Source organism: Spermophilus citellus (genome assembly GCF_964194105.1).
Source record: "Spermophilus citellus genome assembly, chromosome: 7".
In the NCBI taxonomy this organism is placed as follows: Eukaryota; Metazoa; Chordata; class Mammalia; order Rodentia; family Sciuridae; genus Spermophilus; species Spermophilus citellus.
Window position 1 is genome coordinate 151437039 of NC_138188.1, and position 20582 is coordinate 151457620.

The 20582-nt window shown below is 37.0% G+C and overlaps 1 protein-coding gene across 12 annotated transcripts in view; it reads right to left on the reverse strand.

The window, feature by feature from the left end:
• GRIK1 (glutamate ionotropic receptor kainate type subunit 1) overlaps positions 1–20582 on the reverse strand; it is a gene marked incomplete at its 3' end in the record, with an annotated part of 389066 nt that overhangs the window by 11406 nt on the left and 357078 nt on the right. For 6 of the 12 annotated variants that reach the window (XM_081302742.1, XM_081302752.1, XM_081302747.1 and 3 more), the window contains 2 exons: positions 10051–10276; positions 5382–5632 (listed from right to left, as the gene is read on the reverse strand). In XM_081302742.1, coding sequence (XP_081158868.1) covers positions 5382–5632; positions 10051–10276 — 477 coding nt within the window. Of the gene's footprint in view, positions 1–3877; positions 4028–5381; positions 5633–10050; positions 10277–20582 lie in introns of those variants that run through there. The other 6 variants (XM_081302743.1, XM_081302750.1, XM_081302749.1 and 3 more) reach the window with 2 other exon arrangements.

The following is a 20582-nucleotide window of genomic DNA, read 5'->3' on the forward strand; positions in this document are numbered from 1 at the left end:
ACATTTCCCTTCTTGCTCATGTGACCAAAGATAAATACCTAATATTTTAAGTAGGAACCCACATTTATTAACCAATATTTATTAGCAGTACTTTTATAAGCGGTTGCGTTTTCTCTGTCATGATATCATTTCATTTAATTCTCATGGTAAATGTGTAAAGCCAATAACATTGCCTTAAGTTTAGGAATTTGAGAAGTTAAACCCTTACTCCAAATAATTGTTATATTGAGTGATTATGATGTGCTACATGCCATGCAAGAGGTTTTACATATAACCACAGAGTGAGATCCATATTATCATACCCAAGTTCCCTAGTGGATCATCTCTAAAACACTGGTCTATCAAGATGCTCTGGGGAAAGATATTCTATGATCTAATAGAAAAGATATTCTGTGATCTATTAGGCTAAGTCAATGCTGAATAGTTTTCTACCTTTCTGGAAATTCATGATCCATGACGGCATATTAAACTTGCTGAGATATGCAGTAAAGAAATGTTTAGTGGGATGCTCTATGGGTCACTTAACCATGAACATCTCATTTGAGAAACACTTGACATTGAAAAAAAAAACCCTTTAAAACAACCTTATGTTCTAGAAATGATGTTTCAGTGTTGCATATTAGGAAAATAAGATTCTAAGAAGTTCAGTAACTTACCTACGGTCAATCCACATGTGATCATACTTGAACCTAAGTATGAATAGTTTAAAACATTCTCTCCTGATTCTAATATCTATGGCTCTAGGTCAAGGACTCCAATATCTTTTTTTTTTTCATTTTCATTTAAACTTTGGCTTATAGAGAAATATTTCCTTCTTTTTTTTTTTAAATATTTATTTATTTATTTATTTTGGTTTTTTTTGGCGGACACAACATCTTTGTTGGTATATGGTGCTGAGGATCGAACCCGGGCCGCACGCATGCCAGGCGAGCGCGCTACCACTTGAGCCACATCCCCAGCCCCTCCAATATCTTTTAATAAAGCTGAATTAAAATTGTTGAAAGGATCAAATGTAATGCTCAATTTAAAAACATTTGAAAACCATAGAAGAGTATTATATATCAGAATCAGGCAGTAAACAGTTAAAACTATTATGCAAATATTAATTTTTGAAAGAGATTATTTCGTTATCCAAATCTCTGAATCAAACTTTTAAATGGGGTCTCTGTAGAAAGGCAAGCACTGTTACTCATCATTATCTGTTTCATCAATCACTTATAAACTTTTTGGCAGTGTTTTTGGTACATTAAATAGTTCTTGGAGAAATACTTCAGTGGTTAGAACAGTGTTATGTTTATCCCCACATTTGATTCTGTTGATTATGAAAATGTGAATTTTGACCTGAGACAAATGGTTAAGTTACTTGTATTTCAATAGTGGCAAGTAAACTGTAGTGGGCTGTATAGACACTTTCTTAAAAGTACATTTATTTCAAGGAAGAGGAAATGCTGAGGAACAATCAGGGCAAGAATCAACTTTTCTGAACGTGCTTTGCTGGAGAAATATAGGATTGATTGGAGAGAGATGTGATTCAAAAATTGGAGCCACTTGAACAGAGCAGGAAAAAGACAATGCAATGATACGGCACAGGTGGTGTCTCTGCCTCTGAGGAATATATTTTAGAGGATCACTGGATGTGTCAAGAGGTAACTCCCCTAAGGACAACAAAGACCAACCGATCCCATATTGAGGGAAGATGAAAGGCATCTTCAATTCCCCTCCTCACTGTGAAGGAGAAACAAGCCCAGAGGGACCAGCAGACATTCTCTGTCACAACAAATTAAGTATGCAATTGGCTTTCTGTGTCACCAACGTGAGTTAGTGTGGGAATTATTTACAGCACTTTGAATACAGGTGGAAAATAAATCTACGGAGATCTGTAACTAATGTGTATGGAAATTCTTTCCTCTATTTATTTTCACCTCTTTGCCCTTCTCTCCAATATGCTTTGAATGAATTAATAATGGTGATGGATCCAAAACAATGAGTGTGAAGTGGCAATGCTCAGAAAAGATTGCTCCAGGTACAACTGTTCTGTCCTGGGTGAATGTGGAGAACGTGTACAGCATCTCATGCAAAGATGTTCATCAGTGAGGGTGAGTGAGCAGCAGATACGAGAGGTATGAATTAGTTTCCAGCTCAGGACTTGATTTAGATCTTCAAAGAAATGATATATGGGTCTTAAAGACTCTAAAGCTACAGAAGATTGCTAAACATTACAAGAAAATGCTAAGAGCATGGTGTTACTGCATTTCTGCCAAGGGATTGTTCTTGACCATCTGCTAGTGATCAACATAGGCAATGCTCTTCCGCATTGACACCAGAGGTTCATGTTCAACCATGATTCTCTGGGTCAAGGATTTTTTTAAGAAAATGTTTTCATTAGTACATTATAGTTACACATCATAGTGGGGTTTGTTTTGACGCATTCATACATGCTAGAAATGTAATCTGCTCCATTTCAATCCCCAGTACTTCCACTTTCCTTCCCCTCCACTCTCCCCCTGCTTCTCTTCCTCCACTCTATTTATTTATTATTTTTTTTTCCTGATTGGTGCTTTATAGATATACATAAGGGTGAGACTCACTGTGGCATAGTCATATATGTGCATAGTATAATTTGGTCAATTTCATTCTGCAGTTCCTTCTCTTTTCTATCCCTCCTCCCTCCCACTCAATCTTCCTCCTCTCCTCTACCAAGGTCCCTTCTATTTTCCTGGGATATCCGTCCCCCCCCCCCCATCCATTTTTAATTCTTTGGTTCTCTCTAGCTTCCACATATGAGAGAAAACATTTGACCTTTGCCTTTCCCATATAGTCATCTGCTGCTCGACAAAGGTGCCAAAAACATACATTGAAGAAAAGATAAATTTTCAAACAACTGGTCCTGGGAAAACTACCCATATGTAGAAGAATGAAACTAGAACCCAATCTCTTACCCTGCACAAAAGTCAACTCAGAGTGGATCAAAGACCAGAAAATAGGTCAGAAAATTTACAACTGCTAGAAGAAAACAGATTCAACACGCTAACCTATTGGTATGTGTACCATCTTGCTTAACGAGACCCCTAAAGCTCAAGACATAAAACCAAAAATCAATAACTGGGATGGCATCAAATTAAAACCCTTCTGTACTGCAAAGGAAGTAATTAAGAGTGTGAAGAGAGAACCTACAAAATTGGAGAAGATCTTTGTCGGCTACTCTTCTGACAGGGCATTAATATTCAGAATCTGGAAAGAACCCCCAAACACACAAAACCCCCAAATAACGCAGTCAATAGATTATTATAATTTTTGAATCTTTAAAATCTAAGATTCATATAAGTCTCTTGTAAATAACACATTTTAAATAGTGGAATCGATTTGAATAAAAAATTAACATTGTTATGGAATTACATGTGTACTTATTGAAAAGACAAGGGTTTCTAGAAATGTGAAATATGTGATTCTAAAGAACATGGGGGACAGGGAGAGGGAAAGAGGAGGGAAAAAGAGTTCACCAAGATGAAAAGGAGTCTGCAGAATCAGCATTTAGTGTTCATGCTTTTCCCTGTTGAAAGTCTGAATCTTCTTTTTCATGAGAAAAGAGTCATTTATTTTTGATGCATGAGATAGAGCAAAGATGATTGTTTTGCATGAAGTAGATTCCTGTATATGCACTTATGTAGGAGTCTGTACAGTCCTGATGTGGCCCCGCCTCTACATACAGTGCACATATGCATTGAAATCAACAGAGTCCTGTCCACATGTATGCTGCTAACATGGGGATAGGGAGTTAGGGTTATTCATGCTTGGTTAGACACAGACAAAAATCAACAACAATTAGGAGTCATGGTTTCTACTGGGCACACCTTTTTTTTTTTTTTTTTTAAACCGATTACACAGTATGAATTGAGGACTGTGTCCGAATCCCTTTTTCCTCTCGAATTAATTTGCCACATTCTAAATCCGTAGATAAAGTAGTTCCAGAAGTGGAGTTGGTAGGATGGGTTTGCTTACACTGCAGTCCATAAAAGAAACAAAAAGCCTTGCATGAAAAGAAATGAGAAAAAAAAATATAAAAAATGAATAAATCAAAAGCAAAAATGAATGTTTAAATGAAAATTAAAATCAAATGAAGCTGGCAATTATGAGAAGCACATTAAAGCATAATATATACAAGCTTTTGTTTTTTAAATTAGTTGCATAAAACAAGACACCTCAAGAGCAAATTGAAAGTTAAAACAAAGCAGATCAGTCCATTTTCCCTTTTTAATTAAAGACAGTTTTCCATAATGTGGTCCAGGAAAGGGGTACTCAATATTTTCATCATTTCTTTGCAATTCTGGGGAAGATTTTCTCGACCAGACCTGTTATAATGAATCATCTCCAGTTCCTGGTGCTTAAGGAGAGCTTCCACTTAAGGAAGTGGGTCTAGTATCAGATTATTCATCAGAACCAGCTATATAATTTTCAGGGCCAGTGAAAATGAAAATGTGTGACTCCTTGTTAAAAAAATGATTAAGAATTTCAAGATAGATATGGCGGAGCATTAAACTGGCTCTCTTATTAAAAGTTCATACTCTTGAAATTCGAACAACATCTTTAAATTAATTAGGTGGCCTAATACACTATAGTGGCTGTGAGTTTTGCATTTCATTTTTTTTTCTAATATGCTTATGAAGGAATAATGAAACCACAAGCATCTTTTCTGTAGGGTCTAAGTTTATGATTTGAGTTCCTTTAAAAAATAAAATAGGCAAAAATAGTTCATCATTGAAATCATCCTGTAATCCTAAATGCAATTTGGAAAAATAAAGCTTCAAATATACTTAACTGTCATTTTGTGTTGTTGATCATATTACTGGCAAAAAATTGAATTATCCTGTTATAAATCATACCTTGATGGAAGTAAAAGCTCAGTTTCAAAATACTACCTTTATGTTGTCACGTAAATTGTTTTGCATGAGTACAAGTGCTCAGAATCTCCACTGAAGGGCTGGTAACACTTCTCTCAAGTATCTTTTCCCATTTTAGATTTACTCTTTCCTTACCCTACCTGTAGTTTCTATCTTAAGAGCACAAAACTATTCAAGAAATTAACTGACTTTGGAATTTCTGCACTGTCATTGGCAATAGTGCTAATTTGAGTTAGTGTAGAGGCCCTTCCTTACTTCCTTTCTTCTTCTTCTTTTTTTTTTTTTTTGTTAATAAATGATGAAGTTAAGGTGCCAGCAGCACCTGGCAGGTATTCAACATCTCTCTGCTCTAACTCAAAAATGGCTCTTCTGGGCATCTAATGCAATAGACTGTTACAAAAAGGGCAAGCCTCCTTGAAACTTCAAACTTCAGACAGATAATTCCAACTAAAAACCATCCGGTTTTAGAAAGAGATGACTCACCTGTTCAATATCATTGTTCTTGCGTGATTTGTATATAAATTCTCCAATGGCTACAAATACAGAAAGGACCAGACCAGCAGCCAGGACAATGAAGATGCCCCCAATATTTTCTACTCCCAGAGCACTGGCCTCTTTGCTGTCTTCTTCAGGGCACCCATTTCCCCGCCACCATTTCTCTTTCATCATATGCAGCTTGCCCTCTTCTTGTAGTTGAAGAATAGCTATCGTGATTTTATCCCGGTAAGGAGACCCTGAAAGTGAAATCATTGGGATACTGGTCACCAAAAGGCTGAAGAAGAGGTTTTTACGAACTTAGTGGTAAATAGATCATGGCTGTTGTAAAAGCCGAATCCACAAATCAGCTAGGCAAGGCAGGAAAGTGCAATCCCCTATTTTGGAGGTCCTAAAGAATGGGAAAGGGGAAAGCTGACATGTTGAGATTGACTCTGACCTGGACTGTTTGCTCCTTCTAAGTAAAGAAAAGCTAAGCTAGGACTTCTGACAGACTTCTGCTTCTGGGGAGTTCTTCCTGAGTCTTATCATGTGTCAAGGGCTTTCATTGCCTAGATTCTTTCTACCTTTTCTAGGTTCTTGGTTCTCCTATATTGTGACTGAATCTGTTCATTTCCTCTTCTTCCTAGCTAGATATGTTATTTTTTTTTTTAAAGAGAGAGCAAGAGAGATAGAGCGATAGAGAGAGAGAGAGAGAGAGAGAGAGAAGAGAGAGAGATAATTTTTTTTTAATATTTATTTTTTAGTTCTCGGCGGACACAACATCTTTGTTGGTATGTGGTGCTGAGGATCGAACCTGGGCCGCACACATGCCAGGCGAGCGCGCTACCGCTTGAGCCACATCCCCAGCCCTCTAGATATGTTATATAGCTAGATATTTCCCAGCCTCCTTCAAGGTCATTGTGGCCATGTGACTGATTTTTAGCCAATGGGAGCTAACCTGATTTATGGATATTTCTAATCCAACATCATATGTCTTCCCAACATTCTCTTCTGTGCTCTCTCTCTCCCGCCCCAAATACACGGCAGGAAGCAAAAGATTTCAAGTCACCCACCCGGCATGGTGTAACTGCCAAATAGAAGGAACTTGGGTCCTAGGATGCCTGCATAAAGCAAAGCCTCTTTCTCAATTTGCATTAAATAGCCACAAAGGTCAAGGAATATCCACTCACTGTGTAATACAGTCACAGAATATTGGTTATATTGGTTATAGCTGTTCATCCATACTGACTAATTTTTCTAGTAAGATAAACTTAAGAATAAATTTTAAATACTTTAAAGGTCCTACTAAATTCAATTAACTTTCAAAAATTTGCACAGACTTTTTTCATAATATTTATGCTCTGTCTTTGAGTAATAATATTCTTAATGTTTAATTATGTAAGGGTTAGAAAGTACCAACATCTTCATCTTCCCAATACTGGATTCATATGTTAATGCAAAGAAAGAGACACACAGCAAGAGTCTTTTACTCAATTTTTCCTTGGATGGTAAGAATTTTTGTTTGCATTTCTCTTACTCAGTAGGAAAGTAGTACACACTGGCTTTCTCTGCTTACAGATTTTAAAGTCACTCTTGGTAGAAATCTTGAATCTGGAAGTATGAGTGAAACTAATAGTTACTGGCAGAGCCAAGAATCAAATTCAATTCTCCTTACTTCTTACTTCTTGGTGCTGTTTTCATCAAAGTGCTCCCACATCACTCCCCCACCCCCAAATATGCTTTTCCTCCTGTGGCATGGTTAAGTTTGAAAAGTGCTAACATTTGTAGCATTTGTCATTTCTTTTCTCCTAAGATTTTTAAAAGTAATGGTTAGCACTCAAAATTGAGTTTAAAAGAAGAGCAAAATGCTTCAGAGGGAGATTATGTCTTGTCAATTAAGAGTATGGATTTTTGGTGAGAAAATGGGTCTTGAAAGCCACATTAAAATATGTTGGCTGTTTGCTTAAACACCCCCAGAATAATGACCGATGTCAAAATTAGCACCATTAACATACCCACAGCATGTGAGCAATTAGGTGAACCAGGAGCACTTTGCTTCAAGGTACAGGAAAGTGCTTTGAAGGGTTCAAGAGTGATTCGTACAGTGGTAGCTGCCACAGTGATCATAGCAGTATACACAGTGGGCACTCAATAAATGCTGACTGTCGCTCTCCTCTGCCTCCAGGCTGCACAGTACCCAAAACATTTCAGACAGATGGAGATACAGTTTCTGTTTAAAGTTGGTCTCTAAGGAAGGCAATTTCCAGGCTCCTGGTAACCTGTTCAAACCTTAACTGTTCTCATTCTCCTGAAGTTTTATTTTAAATCCTTCAGGAGGCACATTTCCAGAGCTTCTGTCCTGAGAATCTTTAAGAAGTAAAGTTTTCAATTCTGTGTTGCAACTGGTACATCTTTGCCAGTCTCTCATTATTGGAGAGAGTGGAGCCTCAAGGGCTCAGTCAGGATTAGGCCACAGGGTTTGGAGAGGTTTTGATATCTGTATGTGTTTTAGTGTCAGTCTTTGATATCATTGCTTATATGGATTGAGTGACATTAGAAGTGACTTATTACAAGTCACTAAAAAAATGTATATGTATACACACAGATCTTTCTGAATAGCAACTGATCTTTCTTAAAGAGTCAATTCATCATAGAAGGAACGTCTCAAAAATTTATCCAACAGCTGCATTCCCAATGGATGTATTCTCTCTGAGGTCTGCCATCTGTTCCAATTATTCCTTCATTGTTCTTGGTTTAAAAGCATGACAGGTTTATAGCCGCTATGAAAAATTCCTGAAGTATATTTCTTTTCATCTTGGGAGGGAGGAAGCCTCTTTTAACTTTGGAATTTGTTATGGGTGAGGTTGGCAAAAAAGAGACTGATAGGTACCTTCAAATCTCTCCATAATTTATAAATGTATATGTTATATATAAATATTATATCTCTATCTATCTATCTATCTATCTATCTATCTATCTATCTATGAGTCAACCTCATTCATATGAAGGCACCCAGAGGTTTTCAATAGCATCTATTTAACTTTCCCTAAAATTAGGTAGCAAAGCTTGATTAGGGAGATAGGATATTGTTTTTAAAATAAAAAAGGTGCACAGAATCCTTTTAGTTTGTGGTTTACCATCCCCCCCAGAGTCCCATGAAAAACAGGTTGCTAAATTATAGCAGTTTTCCTCTTGGGGGAAAAAAAGCTACACTTCACTAGCAATACTGGTATTTTATCAAGAAAAGTTACTGGAAATTAAAGGCTAAAAAGGTAATGACAGATCCCCTAACCCAATTTGTTCTGCAGATTTTTTTGTAGAAGACATACATAAAGTTATTTCCCCCATACCATATATTTCTAACACCAGGTAGATATAAGGGAGTCAAATTGACTGTATATTCATAGTAAATGTTGAAGACAGCTGACCTTTACTTAGTTAATTCAACTAGTATTAATATAGTCTATACAGTTGAATAATAAGTTAAATGTAGGATACACCAAGCCTTTTAAAAAATTAATTAGGTGCCAAATTAAAACTTTAAAAAGATTTCACTGAAAATCTGGATTTGTTTTGTGTGGATAAATGAATTACATCTGACAAACTTTCTCTCAAATTCCCACATGTCTATGGCTGGCTGTCCAGAAGCCTCCTTCAGATAAGTTCTTTGTCTGTAATAGACTAGGGCTGCCAGGATTCCCTCCTATTTCTGCAAGCAAACAAGCTTTCCTCATTTAGGGAGCGACTTGGACTCAATAAGCATTTTAGTTGTGATCCCTGTCTAATGTTGAGGGTCCAACTGGATGATACCTTTCAAACAATAACAAAATAATACAAACTAGCAAATCAAATCTACCTTAGGCTCTCAATTATCTGGCTTGACTGCAATTAGGATTTCTTCTCATTGGATGAGCCCTGACTCCTTTCCATTAGAATGCTTATGAACAAAGTAACAGGACTCACTTGAGAGCAGTAGATTACCTACCTATTCTACCACACCAGAATCTTTTACAATGCAGTTTTTCTATAGAGAGGGAAACAGTAGAAAAATATTCTGTTCATGTCTATGACTGTCACCCAGGAAGATGTTATATGGGTACATATTCTTACCAACTTATACTTTCCCTAGGGAAAATGGCGCTACAGAGTCAAACAACTGGAACATTTGGAGATTTTAGATAGTTATCATTGAATCTAGTTTATGCCTGAGCAAATTATAATTATAATGTAATATTTATACTTTTTATTTTGGTAGATATAGCATTGATTTTTCATCTATTGACATGAAATACTAGTCCTCTATGTGCAGTATAAATCTTCATCTATATGCAGAATTAATTTTCTCAGATTCCAATATAATTTAAAGCAGAGAAACTATATAGAATATGTTAACATCAAAGGAAATATTGTGAAGAGGAGTAATTGGGAAAATATCCTCTTAAGATAATAAGACCTATATACTTTTAAATGCTTATACTATGGTAGAACTTGAAAGAAATTGTAGTAGAAGGTTTATTAGGTTGACTCTCTGGGAATCTTAAATTCAGACCATGTGTCTGATTGATATGGATCTTTCTCTTAATTATAGTCTGCTAAGGTCTGGCAGGCTTTCCCATGGAGCACTTGCAATCCAGATGGCCCATCTCCATCCTGGTTAATGCCTAGCCCAGCTTACCAATAGGCGTTCCCACGCCGTAACCTTTGGAGTCAATGAGGCCCCCAATCTGAGTGAGGTTGCAGTTTCTCTGAGTCACATACTCAATGCTGGTGGACTCCATCAGCAGGGCATAGTCGGTGGTGAGCACTCTTTGGATCCCCTCATCACTGTTTTTAACCAGGGCAGTCTGCTGCCTGCTGCTCATGAAAGCCCACATCTTCTCATAGGTGGATATCCTTGATTTCTGCAGGGAGAAAAAACACACCCACCAGCAGAAGAGTGCTGGAAAAAATAGGGTTGGAAGCTACTCAACATCCCAGAGGTTCAAATAATATGGGAGAAACTTTTTTTTCCCTCAGGTAGGGAATGGAGATGGATGGTCCTGGGACTTTGGTTTGGTAGCTGAAATGAACCCAATTCACTACAAAAAAGCACTTGGAGGCACTGAGACTGCTGTGGAGAAAAAGAAGATTCGACAGAGTGATGGACTCCAGGTCGTCTGGTTGGTTTTGGTTAAGGAAGAATGAACATTGGCGTCAATGACAGTGCTTGACAGATGAACAGTGTGAACAAAACATCATGTCCCATCAGGTCCAGGGCTTTGTCTTACATTTTTCAAGTATGCAACTCTCAATCCCTCATCAGTATTCCTTTGAGAGAATAGCCCTGGAATAATGCATTTGCCTTCTTTACTTTGTTTGTGAAAGAACTGCCATTCATTCTTATCTTTTCTACAAAATCTAGAATGTAAAGGCTCTTTCCAATTTAATATTCAGATCAGAAAACTCTTCATACTTTTTGTATACAATTTTTCACTGCAATCGTATTATAGATAATGAGGACTGCATATCTCATTTCAAAGTGTTCTATGATTTTGTCTTTTATTCTTCAGCTTTTTTGATAGATGCAACAATCTACTATATATGATATAAAATATATGCATCTATAAATACCCACCATTATCTCATTATCTTCTTTTTTCTTTGATAAAATATACTGCCTAAATTTCCACATTGCTTACATATGAATTTTGCATTCTCTTGAATAGCTATCTGTGATTAGGCATTTTGCATTTCACTCTGTAATTTTCATATTGTTCCAAGTTTTCCCCCTGAATTTGTCTTCATTTGCATCAGTACTGCCCTCCATTTATTTCAAAGATGAAAGTCATCATGGGAGTTACTGACATTTTCAAGTTAACCCCGTCATGAGCATTCACTCTCTCTCTCCTCTCTCTCTCTCTCTCTCTCTCTCTCTCTCTCTCTCTCTCTCTCTCTCTCTCTCTCTCTCTCTCTCTCTCTAATACACACACACACACACTTGAAGCATTAGGAAGACTCCTTGGAAAGCATAGGCTGTACCATTCTAGGAGTGCAAAGAGACTTAAAACATGATTTAGGGCTGTAGGCAATAAATGGAACACTTGTGGAATCAATTCTGTGCTTATTCCTGCTCAAGCATTTCTAGGAGCTCACTCAATTCCTAACTCTATATAAGACCTGGGTTAAACTGTAGGCTTCATGAGTTAGGGGAGGACAGATGGCTTTTTTTTTTTTTGGTATTGTTAGGCATTTAAAGAGCCCCTTGAAAAAGATCTTGTAAGACAAATAACAATTCAATAAACAGCACCTTATAGATATTGGTATTTTATAGAACTCATTTTGTCAGAATTAGGCCCCTGAGAGTTATTTCTCAACCCTAGAGACACCTGCAAATTGGAGCTCATGTTTCCACAACAAAGTCATGTTTGGAGGTTGGGGGTCAATGCTTCATTTGCTGTGTGAATCCAGCCTCGAAGAGACTGTAAAATGCTGAACGTATCATAAAGCACTACTTGTACAACTGCAGGGAGGTCAGTCTGTCTTAGGGCAGTGGATGTGCAGCTAGGAAAATGATTGCTTCATAAGGAAATTACCTTAAGGGAAAATAATTTTCTTTGAAGTATGAAATTTTAAAGTTGTTAGAGACTTTAGATAGAGATTGGCTCATTCAAACTGCTACTTTTATAGGTGAGGAATTTTGGTACAGAAGGTTTGGAGACTTCAAAAAGTCACAAGGCAAGTTAATATCAGAGCAAATTTGGGACCTCAGGACCCCCAATATATAGTTCAATGCTCTTCCACTCTTTCATGCTGATCTGGGGAGGTGGATGTCTACATTGCCACAATTCTTTTGAGAAAAATCTTATTTGATCTACAGGTGAAAATTATCTTTAATTCATGGACTGATATTATTTATCAAGGCACCTCACTAGTTGTTTCATGTTAATACAAAATAAGAATCAGCCTCAGGGGCTGGGGTTGGGGCTCAGCGGTAGAGCGCTTGCCTAGCATGTGCGAGGCCCTGGGTTCGATCTCAGCATCACATAAGCATACATAAATAAAATAAAGGTATTGTGTCCAACTACAAATAAAAAAAAGTTAGAGAAAAGAATCAGCCTCCATATAAAACGTTCCATGAAACATTTTCCATCATATTAAAATAAATGCCGAGGCTGAGGTTGTGGCTCAGGGGTAGAGCGTTCACCTCGCACGTGAGAAGCCCTGGGTTCAATCCTCAGCACCACATAAATAAATAAAATAGAGATATTGTGTTCAAATACAACTTAAAAAATAAATTTAAAAAATGAATGTCATAAATGGTTAGAAAACTGGATTTTTGATCTGTGGAAGTTGGGGACAAAAGATCAGACAAAAGCAAATGGTTATTTTTAGATATGGTAAGTGGATAAAGTGTGGAGAGTTTGATAAGGCATCCAAGGAATTGAAGGACATGTAAAAGGGACGCACAAACCCTATATAGTTGTTATTGGGTCCCTGTCAGGTGCGAGTCTCAAATTTCCTGTGGCAAAAGACTTCATTACTTTCTAAATTCACAGAGGACTTAGCTAGCCGTGGTCTTATGGCACTTGCTTAGTATGTGGTTCATTCTGCTTTAAGTGCTCCCTAGAGCTCAAAATGATCTAAGCTCAAGAAGAAGAGAGATCATGCACTGCTGCCCCAATATTCAATAGTTGCAAGATTTCTAAATTACTTTTTTCCCTCTTATCATGATTTGGACAGAAAATGCATCCTGAGCCAGTGTATTCTTCACCCTGTAGTTGGAGTTATACAGTATATTTAAACAATGAAAGCCATGATTGTCTTTCATTTCAACAGATATGTCAAAAGTTAATTAGAATATTTGTAATGCCCTCCAAGCTTCTTAATAAGATGCTATAACTGAAAATGCCTCATTTGTTAAATCTGAAATCATTTAGGATTTTTTTTAAAGACATGAGGTTTAGATCAGTTCATTTTTGTCTGTTTTAACCTGATTATGTGGCTATCCTGATGCTGTTGAAACATTGTTGGCAAAGAATAAGCACTTTCATGGAGAATCTGCTAAAAGAGAGTGCTACTGAATCAATGTTGATGACCATTATTTATTTCTCTCTTTTTTACTTCTGGAATGCATGCAAGTTAAACATTTCCTGTAAAGTGATTTACAATATATATATAACTGAAAATTAAAGACAGTAATAAAAGCTCAGTGTTCACTGGGTACCAAGCACTATTTTGAGCATTTTGTATACATTAAGTCACTAAATCTTCACAACAATCATATGAGAGAGACCATTATAATATCTGTTTTACAGATTTGGAAGTAGAATACTATATGAAGAAATGATAAAACCAAACTTTGATCTCAGCAGTCTTGTTCCCGAGTTGTGTTTTTAACCAATGGAGAATCAACTACCTGTTTTAATACACAGAGCATCCAACTCATGGCTTGTTGAATGTTTCAGCAGAACCAACAAATTTTCCAAGGAGATAATTACGAGTAAGTAGTTGCGGCATCTTTCTATTATAGCAAGAGCTATTGCAACACTTGTACTTTTAGCACATAATGTATGGGAACTATTTGCATGACTTTTAACAGCTTACATTTATTTAAGACAAAATTTAGACAATGTTTCAGGATGTGTGACAGTTGGAATCTGGAAGAAAATGTGGTTACATTTTCTCTTCCTTTAACAATATTTTGACTTCCATATAATTTCACTGTTTCCAGTTGCAAGGTTTCTGCAATATGATGTAAAATAAGTGCATTTTCTGGGGTGTGGTTTACTTTTAAGATGGACAAAACCTCCATTTTATAGAAATCTCTTTCTATTTTTTCATTTTTACTAAGATAAGTGTATCTTATCACACTGTTTCTCCAGCCGGGTTACTGGCCTTCTACAGTGATGATGTATAATCCCATTATGCAGTAAATCGATAACTAGGCATTTCTCCTTCAGACCAGGGTGTCTAAAGATTTCATACTTTCATCTATTTTTACATATGTTTACTTTTACCTGTGTCCATAAATCTATACTCATATGTATACACTGGGAATAAACAATTGCTATTTGATTCTTGTTTTCTTAGTAAAAATGAATGTGATATATATATATATATATATATATATATATATATATATATATATATATATATATATATCAAACAAATGAAATATCAACACAATTACATTTTAAAATCTCCAATTTACTTTTACTTTAGGTAAGTTCTGATATAAGAAAAACCTTAAAAATCAGCCAAAGGCATAGCAAACCAAACTTGTAAAACATTTACATTGGAGGTAAATAGTTGCCTTAGAGACCACTATTTTATCTAACAGAATATTAAATATAGTTTTCATTAAATAATAAATATTCATGTATCTATATATATGATTCAATGCATAACAATTACTTTGAAGAAAGCATTTATGATCTAGAGGGGTCTCTGTCTTTTAAATGTATATGTGATCATTGCAGCTAATTATGCTTTTATCTGGAATTGATAGAAAGTTGTGACATTGGAAAACTCTCCAAGATTTCAAAAATTTATGGGTTCCCTTTAGAAAATTCTCTCAGTGGGATTTAAGCATCTTTGCTAAAATATTTTTCATGTTTTTCTCCTGTCCAGATTGGTTTATTACTGGCAATATACCAGTCATTAGAAAAGGTTAACTTAAATTGACCCCAAATTTCCTCCCAAACAAATACATTTTAAATCAATGGAGACCAAATGTTTTTGACACTCATGATAAAATTAGTTGGATTTTTCTAGTCTGGGCTAATAGCATTTATATGAAGAGTACCTTCCTATGCAGAGACGTTGGAGTAATTTCTTTCATCTTTTGCTTCCCTAAATGATTATTTCTGTCTGAAATCTGTTGCTCATAATAGCTCATTGCTTCAGTCCCACTGGTGCAGAACTCAGGACTTCCTTGAAATGTCTTTTGGGCTGCTGACAGAACCTAACCACTCACTGGAAGGAGATTAGAAAGGTTAGAGAGTCCCTTATTCCCACAGCTGGTCCAAAGTCCCTAGACCATGAAAGCCAGAAATGACAAGTCTGTTATGATTTCTTTAAACCTATTTTATCCAAGTCATTTTAGACTGAATCACGATCTAATCTATGTAATCCTCTGGCTTGAGTCTGGGAGGATAGTGATTTGTTACAAGGCAAGACTCCCCCCAGAAGTATTTCTGACAGGAGTAATTCATAGCCAATTTGGCTCACAAGGAATTCTTCAGGTGTCCACCCTGCTTCCTGTCCATACAATCCATCCTTAGCCACAGGTTGTACAGTATTGAACAGGTCTGCATGCATCTTGCTTCTTATTGCTATTCAGATCCTCAAGCCTCCTGGAAGATTTTATCCCTTTCCCCTCCCATCCCATCCATGTAGTGCCAATTGCAGTCATGCCATGTTGGAGATCCTGGAAAATATATAAATTGCACTGAATTAAATTGAACTGCCTTACTCTACTCCTCAGCTCAATGTTAAGGGCAACCTCACCATCTGTTGCCTACCTGCCATCTGGAAAGTGTTCTTCTGCAAAAGCCACAGAAAGGCTTAGGAAAGGCTCCCAAGGATTAGAGTCCCTGTTGATCAGGCCTCTGGATACCTTTGAAATCTTGGGCCCTGGAACTCTCTCTGGATTTTTCTGTCCATTAGCAGAAGTCACACATTCCAGAGATTATTGACAGTAAATAAGCTGGGTGAAGGTCAAACTAGAGTATATTTAAATCCAGAAGAATGGAAAAACTAGGACTTATAGCAAAGATGAGGGTTTGATAATGATGGTGATGATATTATTGGTGGTAGTTATATAACTTTAAAAATTGCTTATAGTTTGCCAAGCACCAAGCATATCACTTCTATCAATTTTTTTTAGTCTTTAAAATAATCTTATGAGCTATGATAATAGTCTCAATTTACAGATAGGAAACCCATAGTTCAGAGTTGAAGTAACTTGCTACAGCCACTGAGCAGTAGACTGAGATACTGAGATTTGATCCCAGGCTCTCTGGCTCCAGACTCTGCAATGGGAAACATTCACTTATATCCCAGCACTGGATGTTAGTCATATGTCCTGAGAAGACTGTCTGGTATTCCTAATCTCCAAACCACAGGCCAGAACCGTCATCCTCCCTGGATGATTATTCACAAAGGGCACTGAGAAATTTTTTGTTTCAGGTTATTAGACTTTTTTTTAAAGTTATAATAATCATTCTTTTAACATGGGGAAAATATGACTTGTTATATTGCCACTGTGAAACCAAAATTTGGACAATTTCATTATTCCATAAGGGTATTAATAGAATTACAACAGAGAGAAAATGGAATTTTTGTATATTTCCTATTTTCTATGAGAAAGGGAGAGAGAGAGGGAGAGAAAACCAGGAACGTCTCAGTGCCGCATTTATAAAGGGAAGTTGTAGCCAGATGTCATTGCTTTCAGTTTTCTTGGGTACAAAATGAGAAATGGGTCATGGAGACCTTAGGGAACTTTATCCACCTAAGGTTCACAGAGCTCGACCACAGATGGACTGTTCTTTGTCTCTACCTCTTAAGATTCTTGTGCTGGTCCCAGGGATTCAGGAGGGCTGGAAAAACCTTTACTTTTTGAACAAAAGGGCAAAACAATTCACCAGCAAACAAATAATCCACTGAATATTATATCATTAATTAGTTTTATGCCAGTAGTAATACAAGAGTTTGTTTCAAAATTTTCTTAAAGTCTATTGAAGTTCTGAATTATGAATATTTTTGACTTTTAAGCATGGTCTATTAACGAACTGAAGTCTTGATAAAGGGGAAAAAAGATCCCCTGATACCAATGCCCTGAGCACAGTTTCCTGAAACATCTCCAACAGTCTCTGGATGGTTGAGGAAGTGCTCTGCCTTCTCTCGTCTTGTCTTGCTGCTTGTCCTCATGGTGACTGACACCCTTTGATCAAAGAGGCTATTATATTATTCACAGTGCTTAAGACTTAAGATCTGAGCACTGGTGAACTTCGGAAAATGTAGTGCTTCATAAGTAGCATTAGCTAAGTGACCTTGGCCACAGAACATAGGGTTGTGTTCTTTTCTTAATGTGCAATGTGGTTAGAATTTTAGGAGGTCCATTTAAAACTTTGGGAAACTTTGTGGTGTTTAATTTATGGTTCAGTCCTTGTTTTTAAATCATCTTTGATGATCAATTTCGTTGTTCTACATACAAATGACTCAATGAAGGAAAACTGCAACTGCCTCCCCCTTCTCAGACATGCATAACTTGACTGAGTACTTACTTAAAAACTGTCCGCCTATCTCCTCTGCCTTACCTGATTCAGAGGGTACAGAGTGGAACCTCACTTGAGCTGTTTATAAAAGACTAAATTTGGTGGGGGTTTCCATGTTAAAAATTGAACACCAGTATTCTAAAATCTATGGTGTTGTGCTATTTATAAAAAAATAATAGCCTAGGGGAAAATGTCAGTGGATTTTAATTGAAACTTTAGTGAGAGACTTCTGGCCACTCCTTTCAAGGAGATACTTCACTGAAAACATCCCTTGTTTGTGACCTGGAGATAAAATGTGAGGGATTAGTGTATTTTGTTTGGTCATAGAGTTTGTGATTATAGCCCCCCATACAGCAGCCTATTCTTTAGTTGCAAGATGATTTAAAAATCAACGCAAAAGCAAAGGGACAGTTTTCTACATCGGGGCGCTGCCAGAGGGATGTTTTTGTTCTGGGAACAAAAACACTCATTACGCTGTGTGTGATGAGAAAATATTTCTTATTAGAAATTTCTTTATGATTGAATCCAGATAGAAACCATCCGAACAAATGGCTTTTGCTCCAACAACTGAACAGAAGATGCTAACTTGGACAAGGCACTTGCTTTCCTAATTTAGTCGATAGCCCAAGAGACGTTATTGTTTTTACTTAAGAGAGGGAGGGTGGGAGGAGGCCAGGATGGACCAGCAAAGATTGAAATGGGAGAGTGCAGCCAGGTCAGGATTGTGTCCTTGTGCCTGAAACTGCTGTCACTCAGTGACTTAATTCTCAGGGTGAAACGACCCTAGGAACTAAAAGGCTGGAACATTTCTTTCCCTTCTGGAATAATCCAGCTTAAGAACCCTGAGTGTGTAACCCTGTGAAGCTTTCTGACAGTTTGCCTCCCTCAAGGGGAAAACCAAATCGGATTTAGTCCTTGTTCTCTTTTTGCAAATAAATTTCTTCTTGGTAAATAGAGTTGCAGGACCACAAGCTAACTTGTAAAAGGAGGAACCTGGCAGCAGTGTCTCTTCCTGTGTGGGTCTCTGTGTATCCATATACCTCTCTCTGCTTCTCTCTCTCTCTCTCTCCTTCTCTGATAGAACTTTTTTTTTCTCTAAGAGAACTTATGTGAGCATTTATATACATATTATGTGCCAGGTACTGTTTTAAGCTCTGGTGATATAATAGCAAATAAAGCAGATCAGGACACTATCCTGAAGAGTGAGCTTTCTAGAACTCTCTAACGTTCGAACCTTGACTCTTCTCCATTGCTAACTTTGTAACTTCGGGGCAAGCTACTCGGTCTCTCTGTGCCTTATCAAATATCAGTACTTACCTCAGTTACCCTTTAAAGGAATCAAATGAGAGAACCCATGTAAAGCATTTAGAAACAGCATGTGAGACTCAGGTGAGCACACCGTGCCTGCAGCTATTTCCACTAATGCTGTTTGCAATTTCAGCACTTTCTTTCTCCCTAAGGTGCTCATTGCCTCATCATTTGCCTGGTGCCCTGAGAGACCACTTTCCTTTGTTCCTCATTTTCAGGAACAGGGATCAGCCCAGGGAGCAGCAGTTAAGAGCAGCACATGCCTGTGTTCTAGAAGTGCATTATTAAAGCACACCTTCATGCTGTCAACCCAGGGTTCTGCCAGGAAAAAGGGGATCCAGCACCCTGCACATTCACAGAAGCACATGAGAAAAAAAAACAAATCAAAATGAACGCAAAGGATGCTTTGTAAAGACATAGATCTTTGCACAGTGGAAAAGTCAGGTCTATCGCTTTGCAAAGGGCAGACCAGCCTCTTCCTAATGTCAAATTGAAGGACGTAGAATCTCTTCTGTGTTAGTAGTTCATTTCCTGGAACTTTAAAACTCTTTGATATTAATGGATGAGGTAAAACATTTCAGATATTTTTTCAGACATACCATGTTCTACTTTGGTACCATCCATTTGTACTGTGTACCTATAAAGTGACTTTCCTAGTTTCTGACAAGACCCACAATTAATCACTAGCTTGGGGTAACTTGTGTCTCTTTATGCCATTGATTCTAGGAAAATACTTTCAGAAGCCTGGAAAGCCATATATTTATTATAATTTGTCCTTAAGATACTAGTGTTCAGGGATGAAACAATCACCAAGATTTATACATTTATTAAATCAATGACATCATTTTAAAATGAAAAAGTGTTTAAAATATTTTTCTTAACATACAGGAAAAATAAAAATAATCCTACCTTTTACATTACTCTACTTTTTGATAAAACCTTAGGTATAGTTTATTCTTTTTTTTTGGCAACGGGAATTGAACTCGGGGACACTCAGCCACTGAGCCACATCCCGAGCCCTATTTTGTATTTCATTTAGAGGCAGGGTCTCTCTAAGTTGCTTAGCACTTTGCTTTTGCTGAAGTTAGCTTTGAACTCATAATTCTCCTGCCTTAGCCTCCCAAGCTTCTGGGATTACAGGTGTGTGCCACTGTGCTTGCTAGTTTATTCTTAATACAAACCTGCCTTCTGATTTATTACTCTTGTAAGAGTTTATTTTAGCTCTGATAGTTGTTTTCCTTTTTCTCACAAGCACATCCATCTCTGCCAGTGTTTCTTAAAAGAAAATCCCAACCCCTTCTCTGATATGAACCATGTATGTGATTGTAAGCGGATCACTGAGGTTCCAAAGGTCTTGTTCTCTTCACACATAAAATGAAGGGCTAAACTTCATGATCTTCATAAACCTGGCAGATCTATTCAAATTCATACTTTCCATGTGGGAATTATAGTATCTGAGATTTGATAATAAAATTAGTAAGGCTTACTCCATAAGCAAGTGCAAAAAACCAATTTCGTTATTCTGCGTAAGTAATTTAAAATACCTGAATGAGGAAATGTACTTGACTTTAAAACTAAACCCTCTGTAATTTAACTCTGCTTTGGTACCTCATAAGCGGGCTGCTGGAAAACATCAGGCATG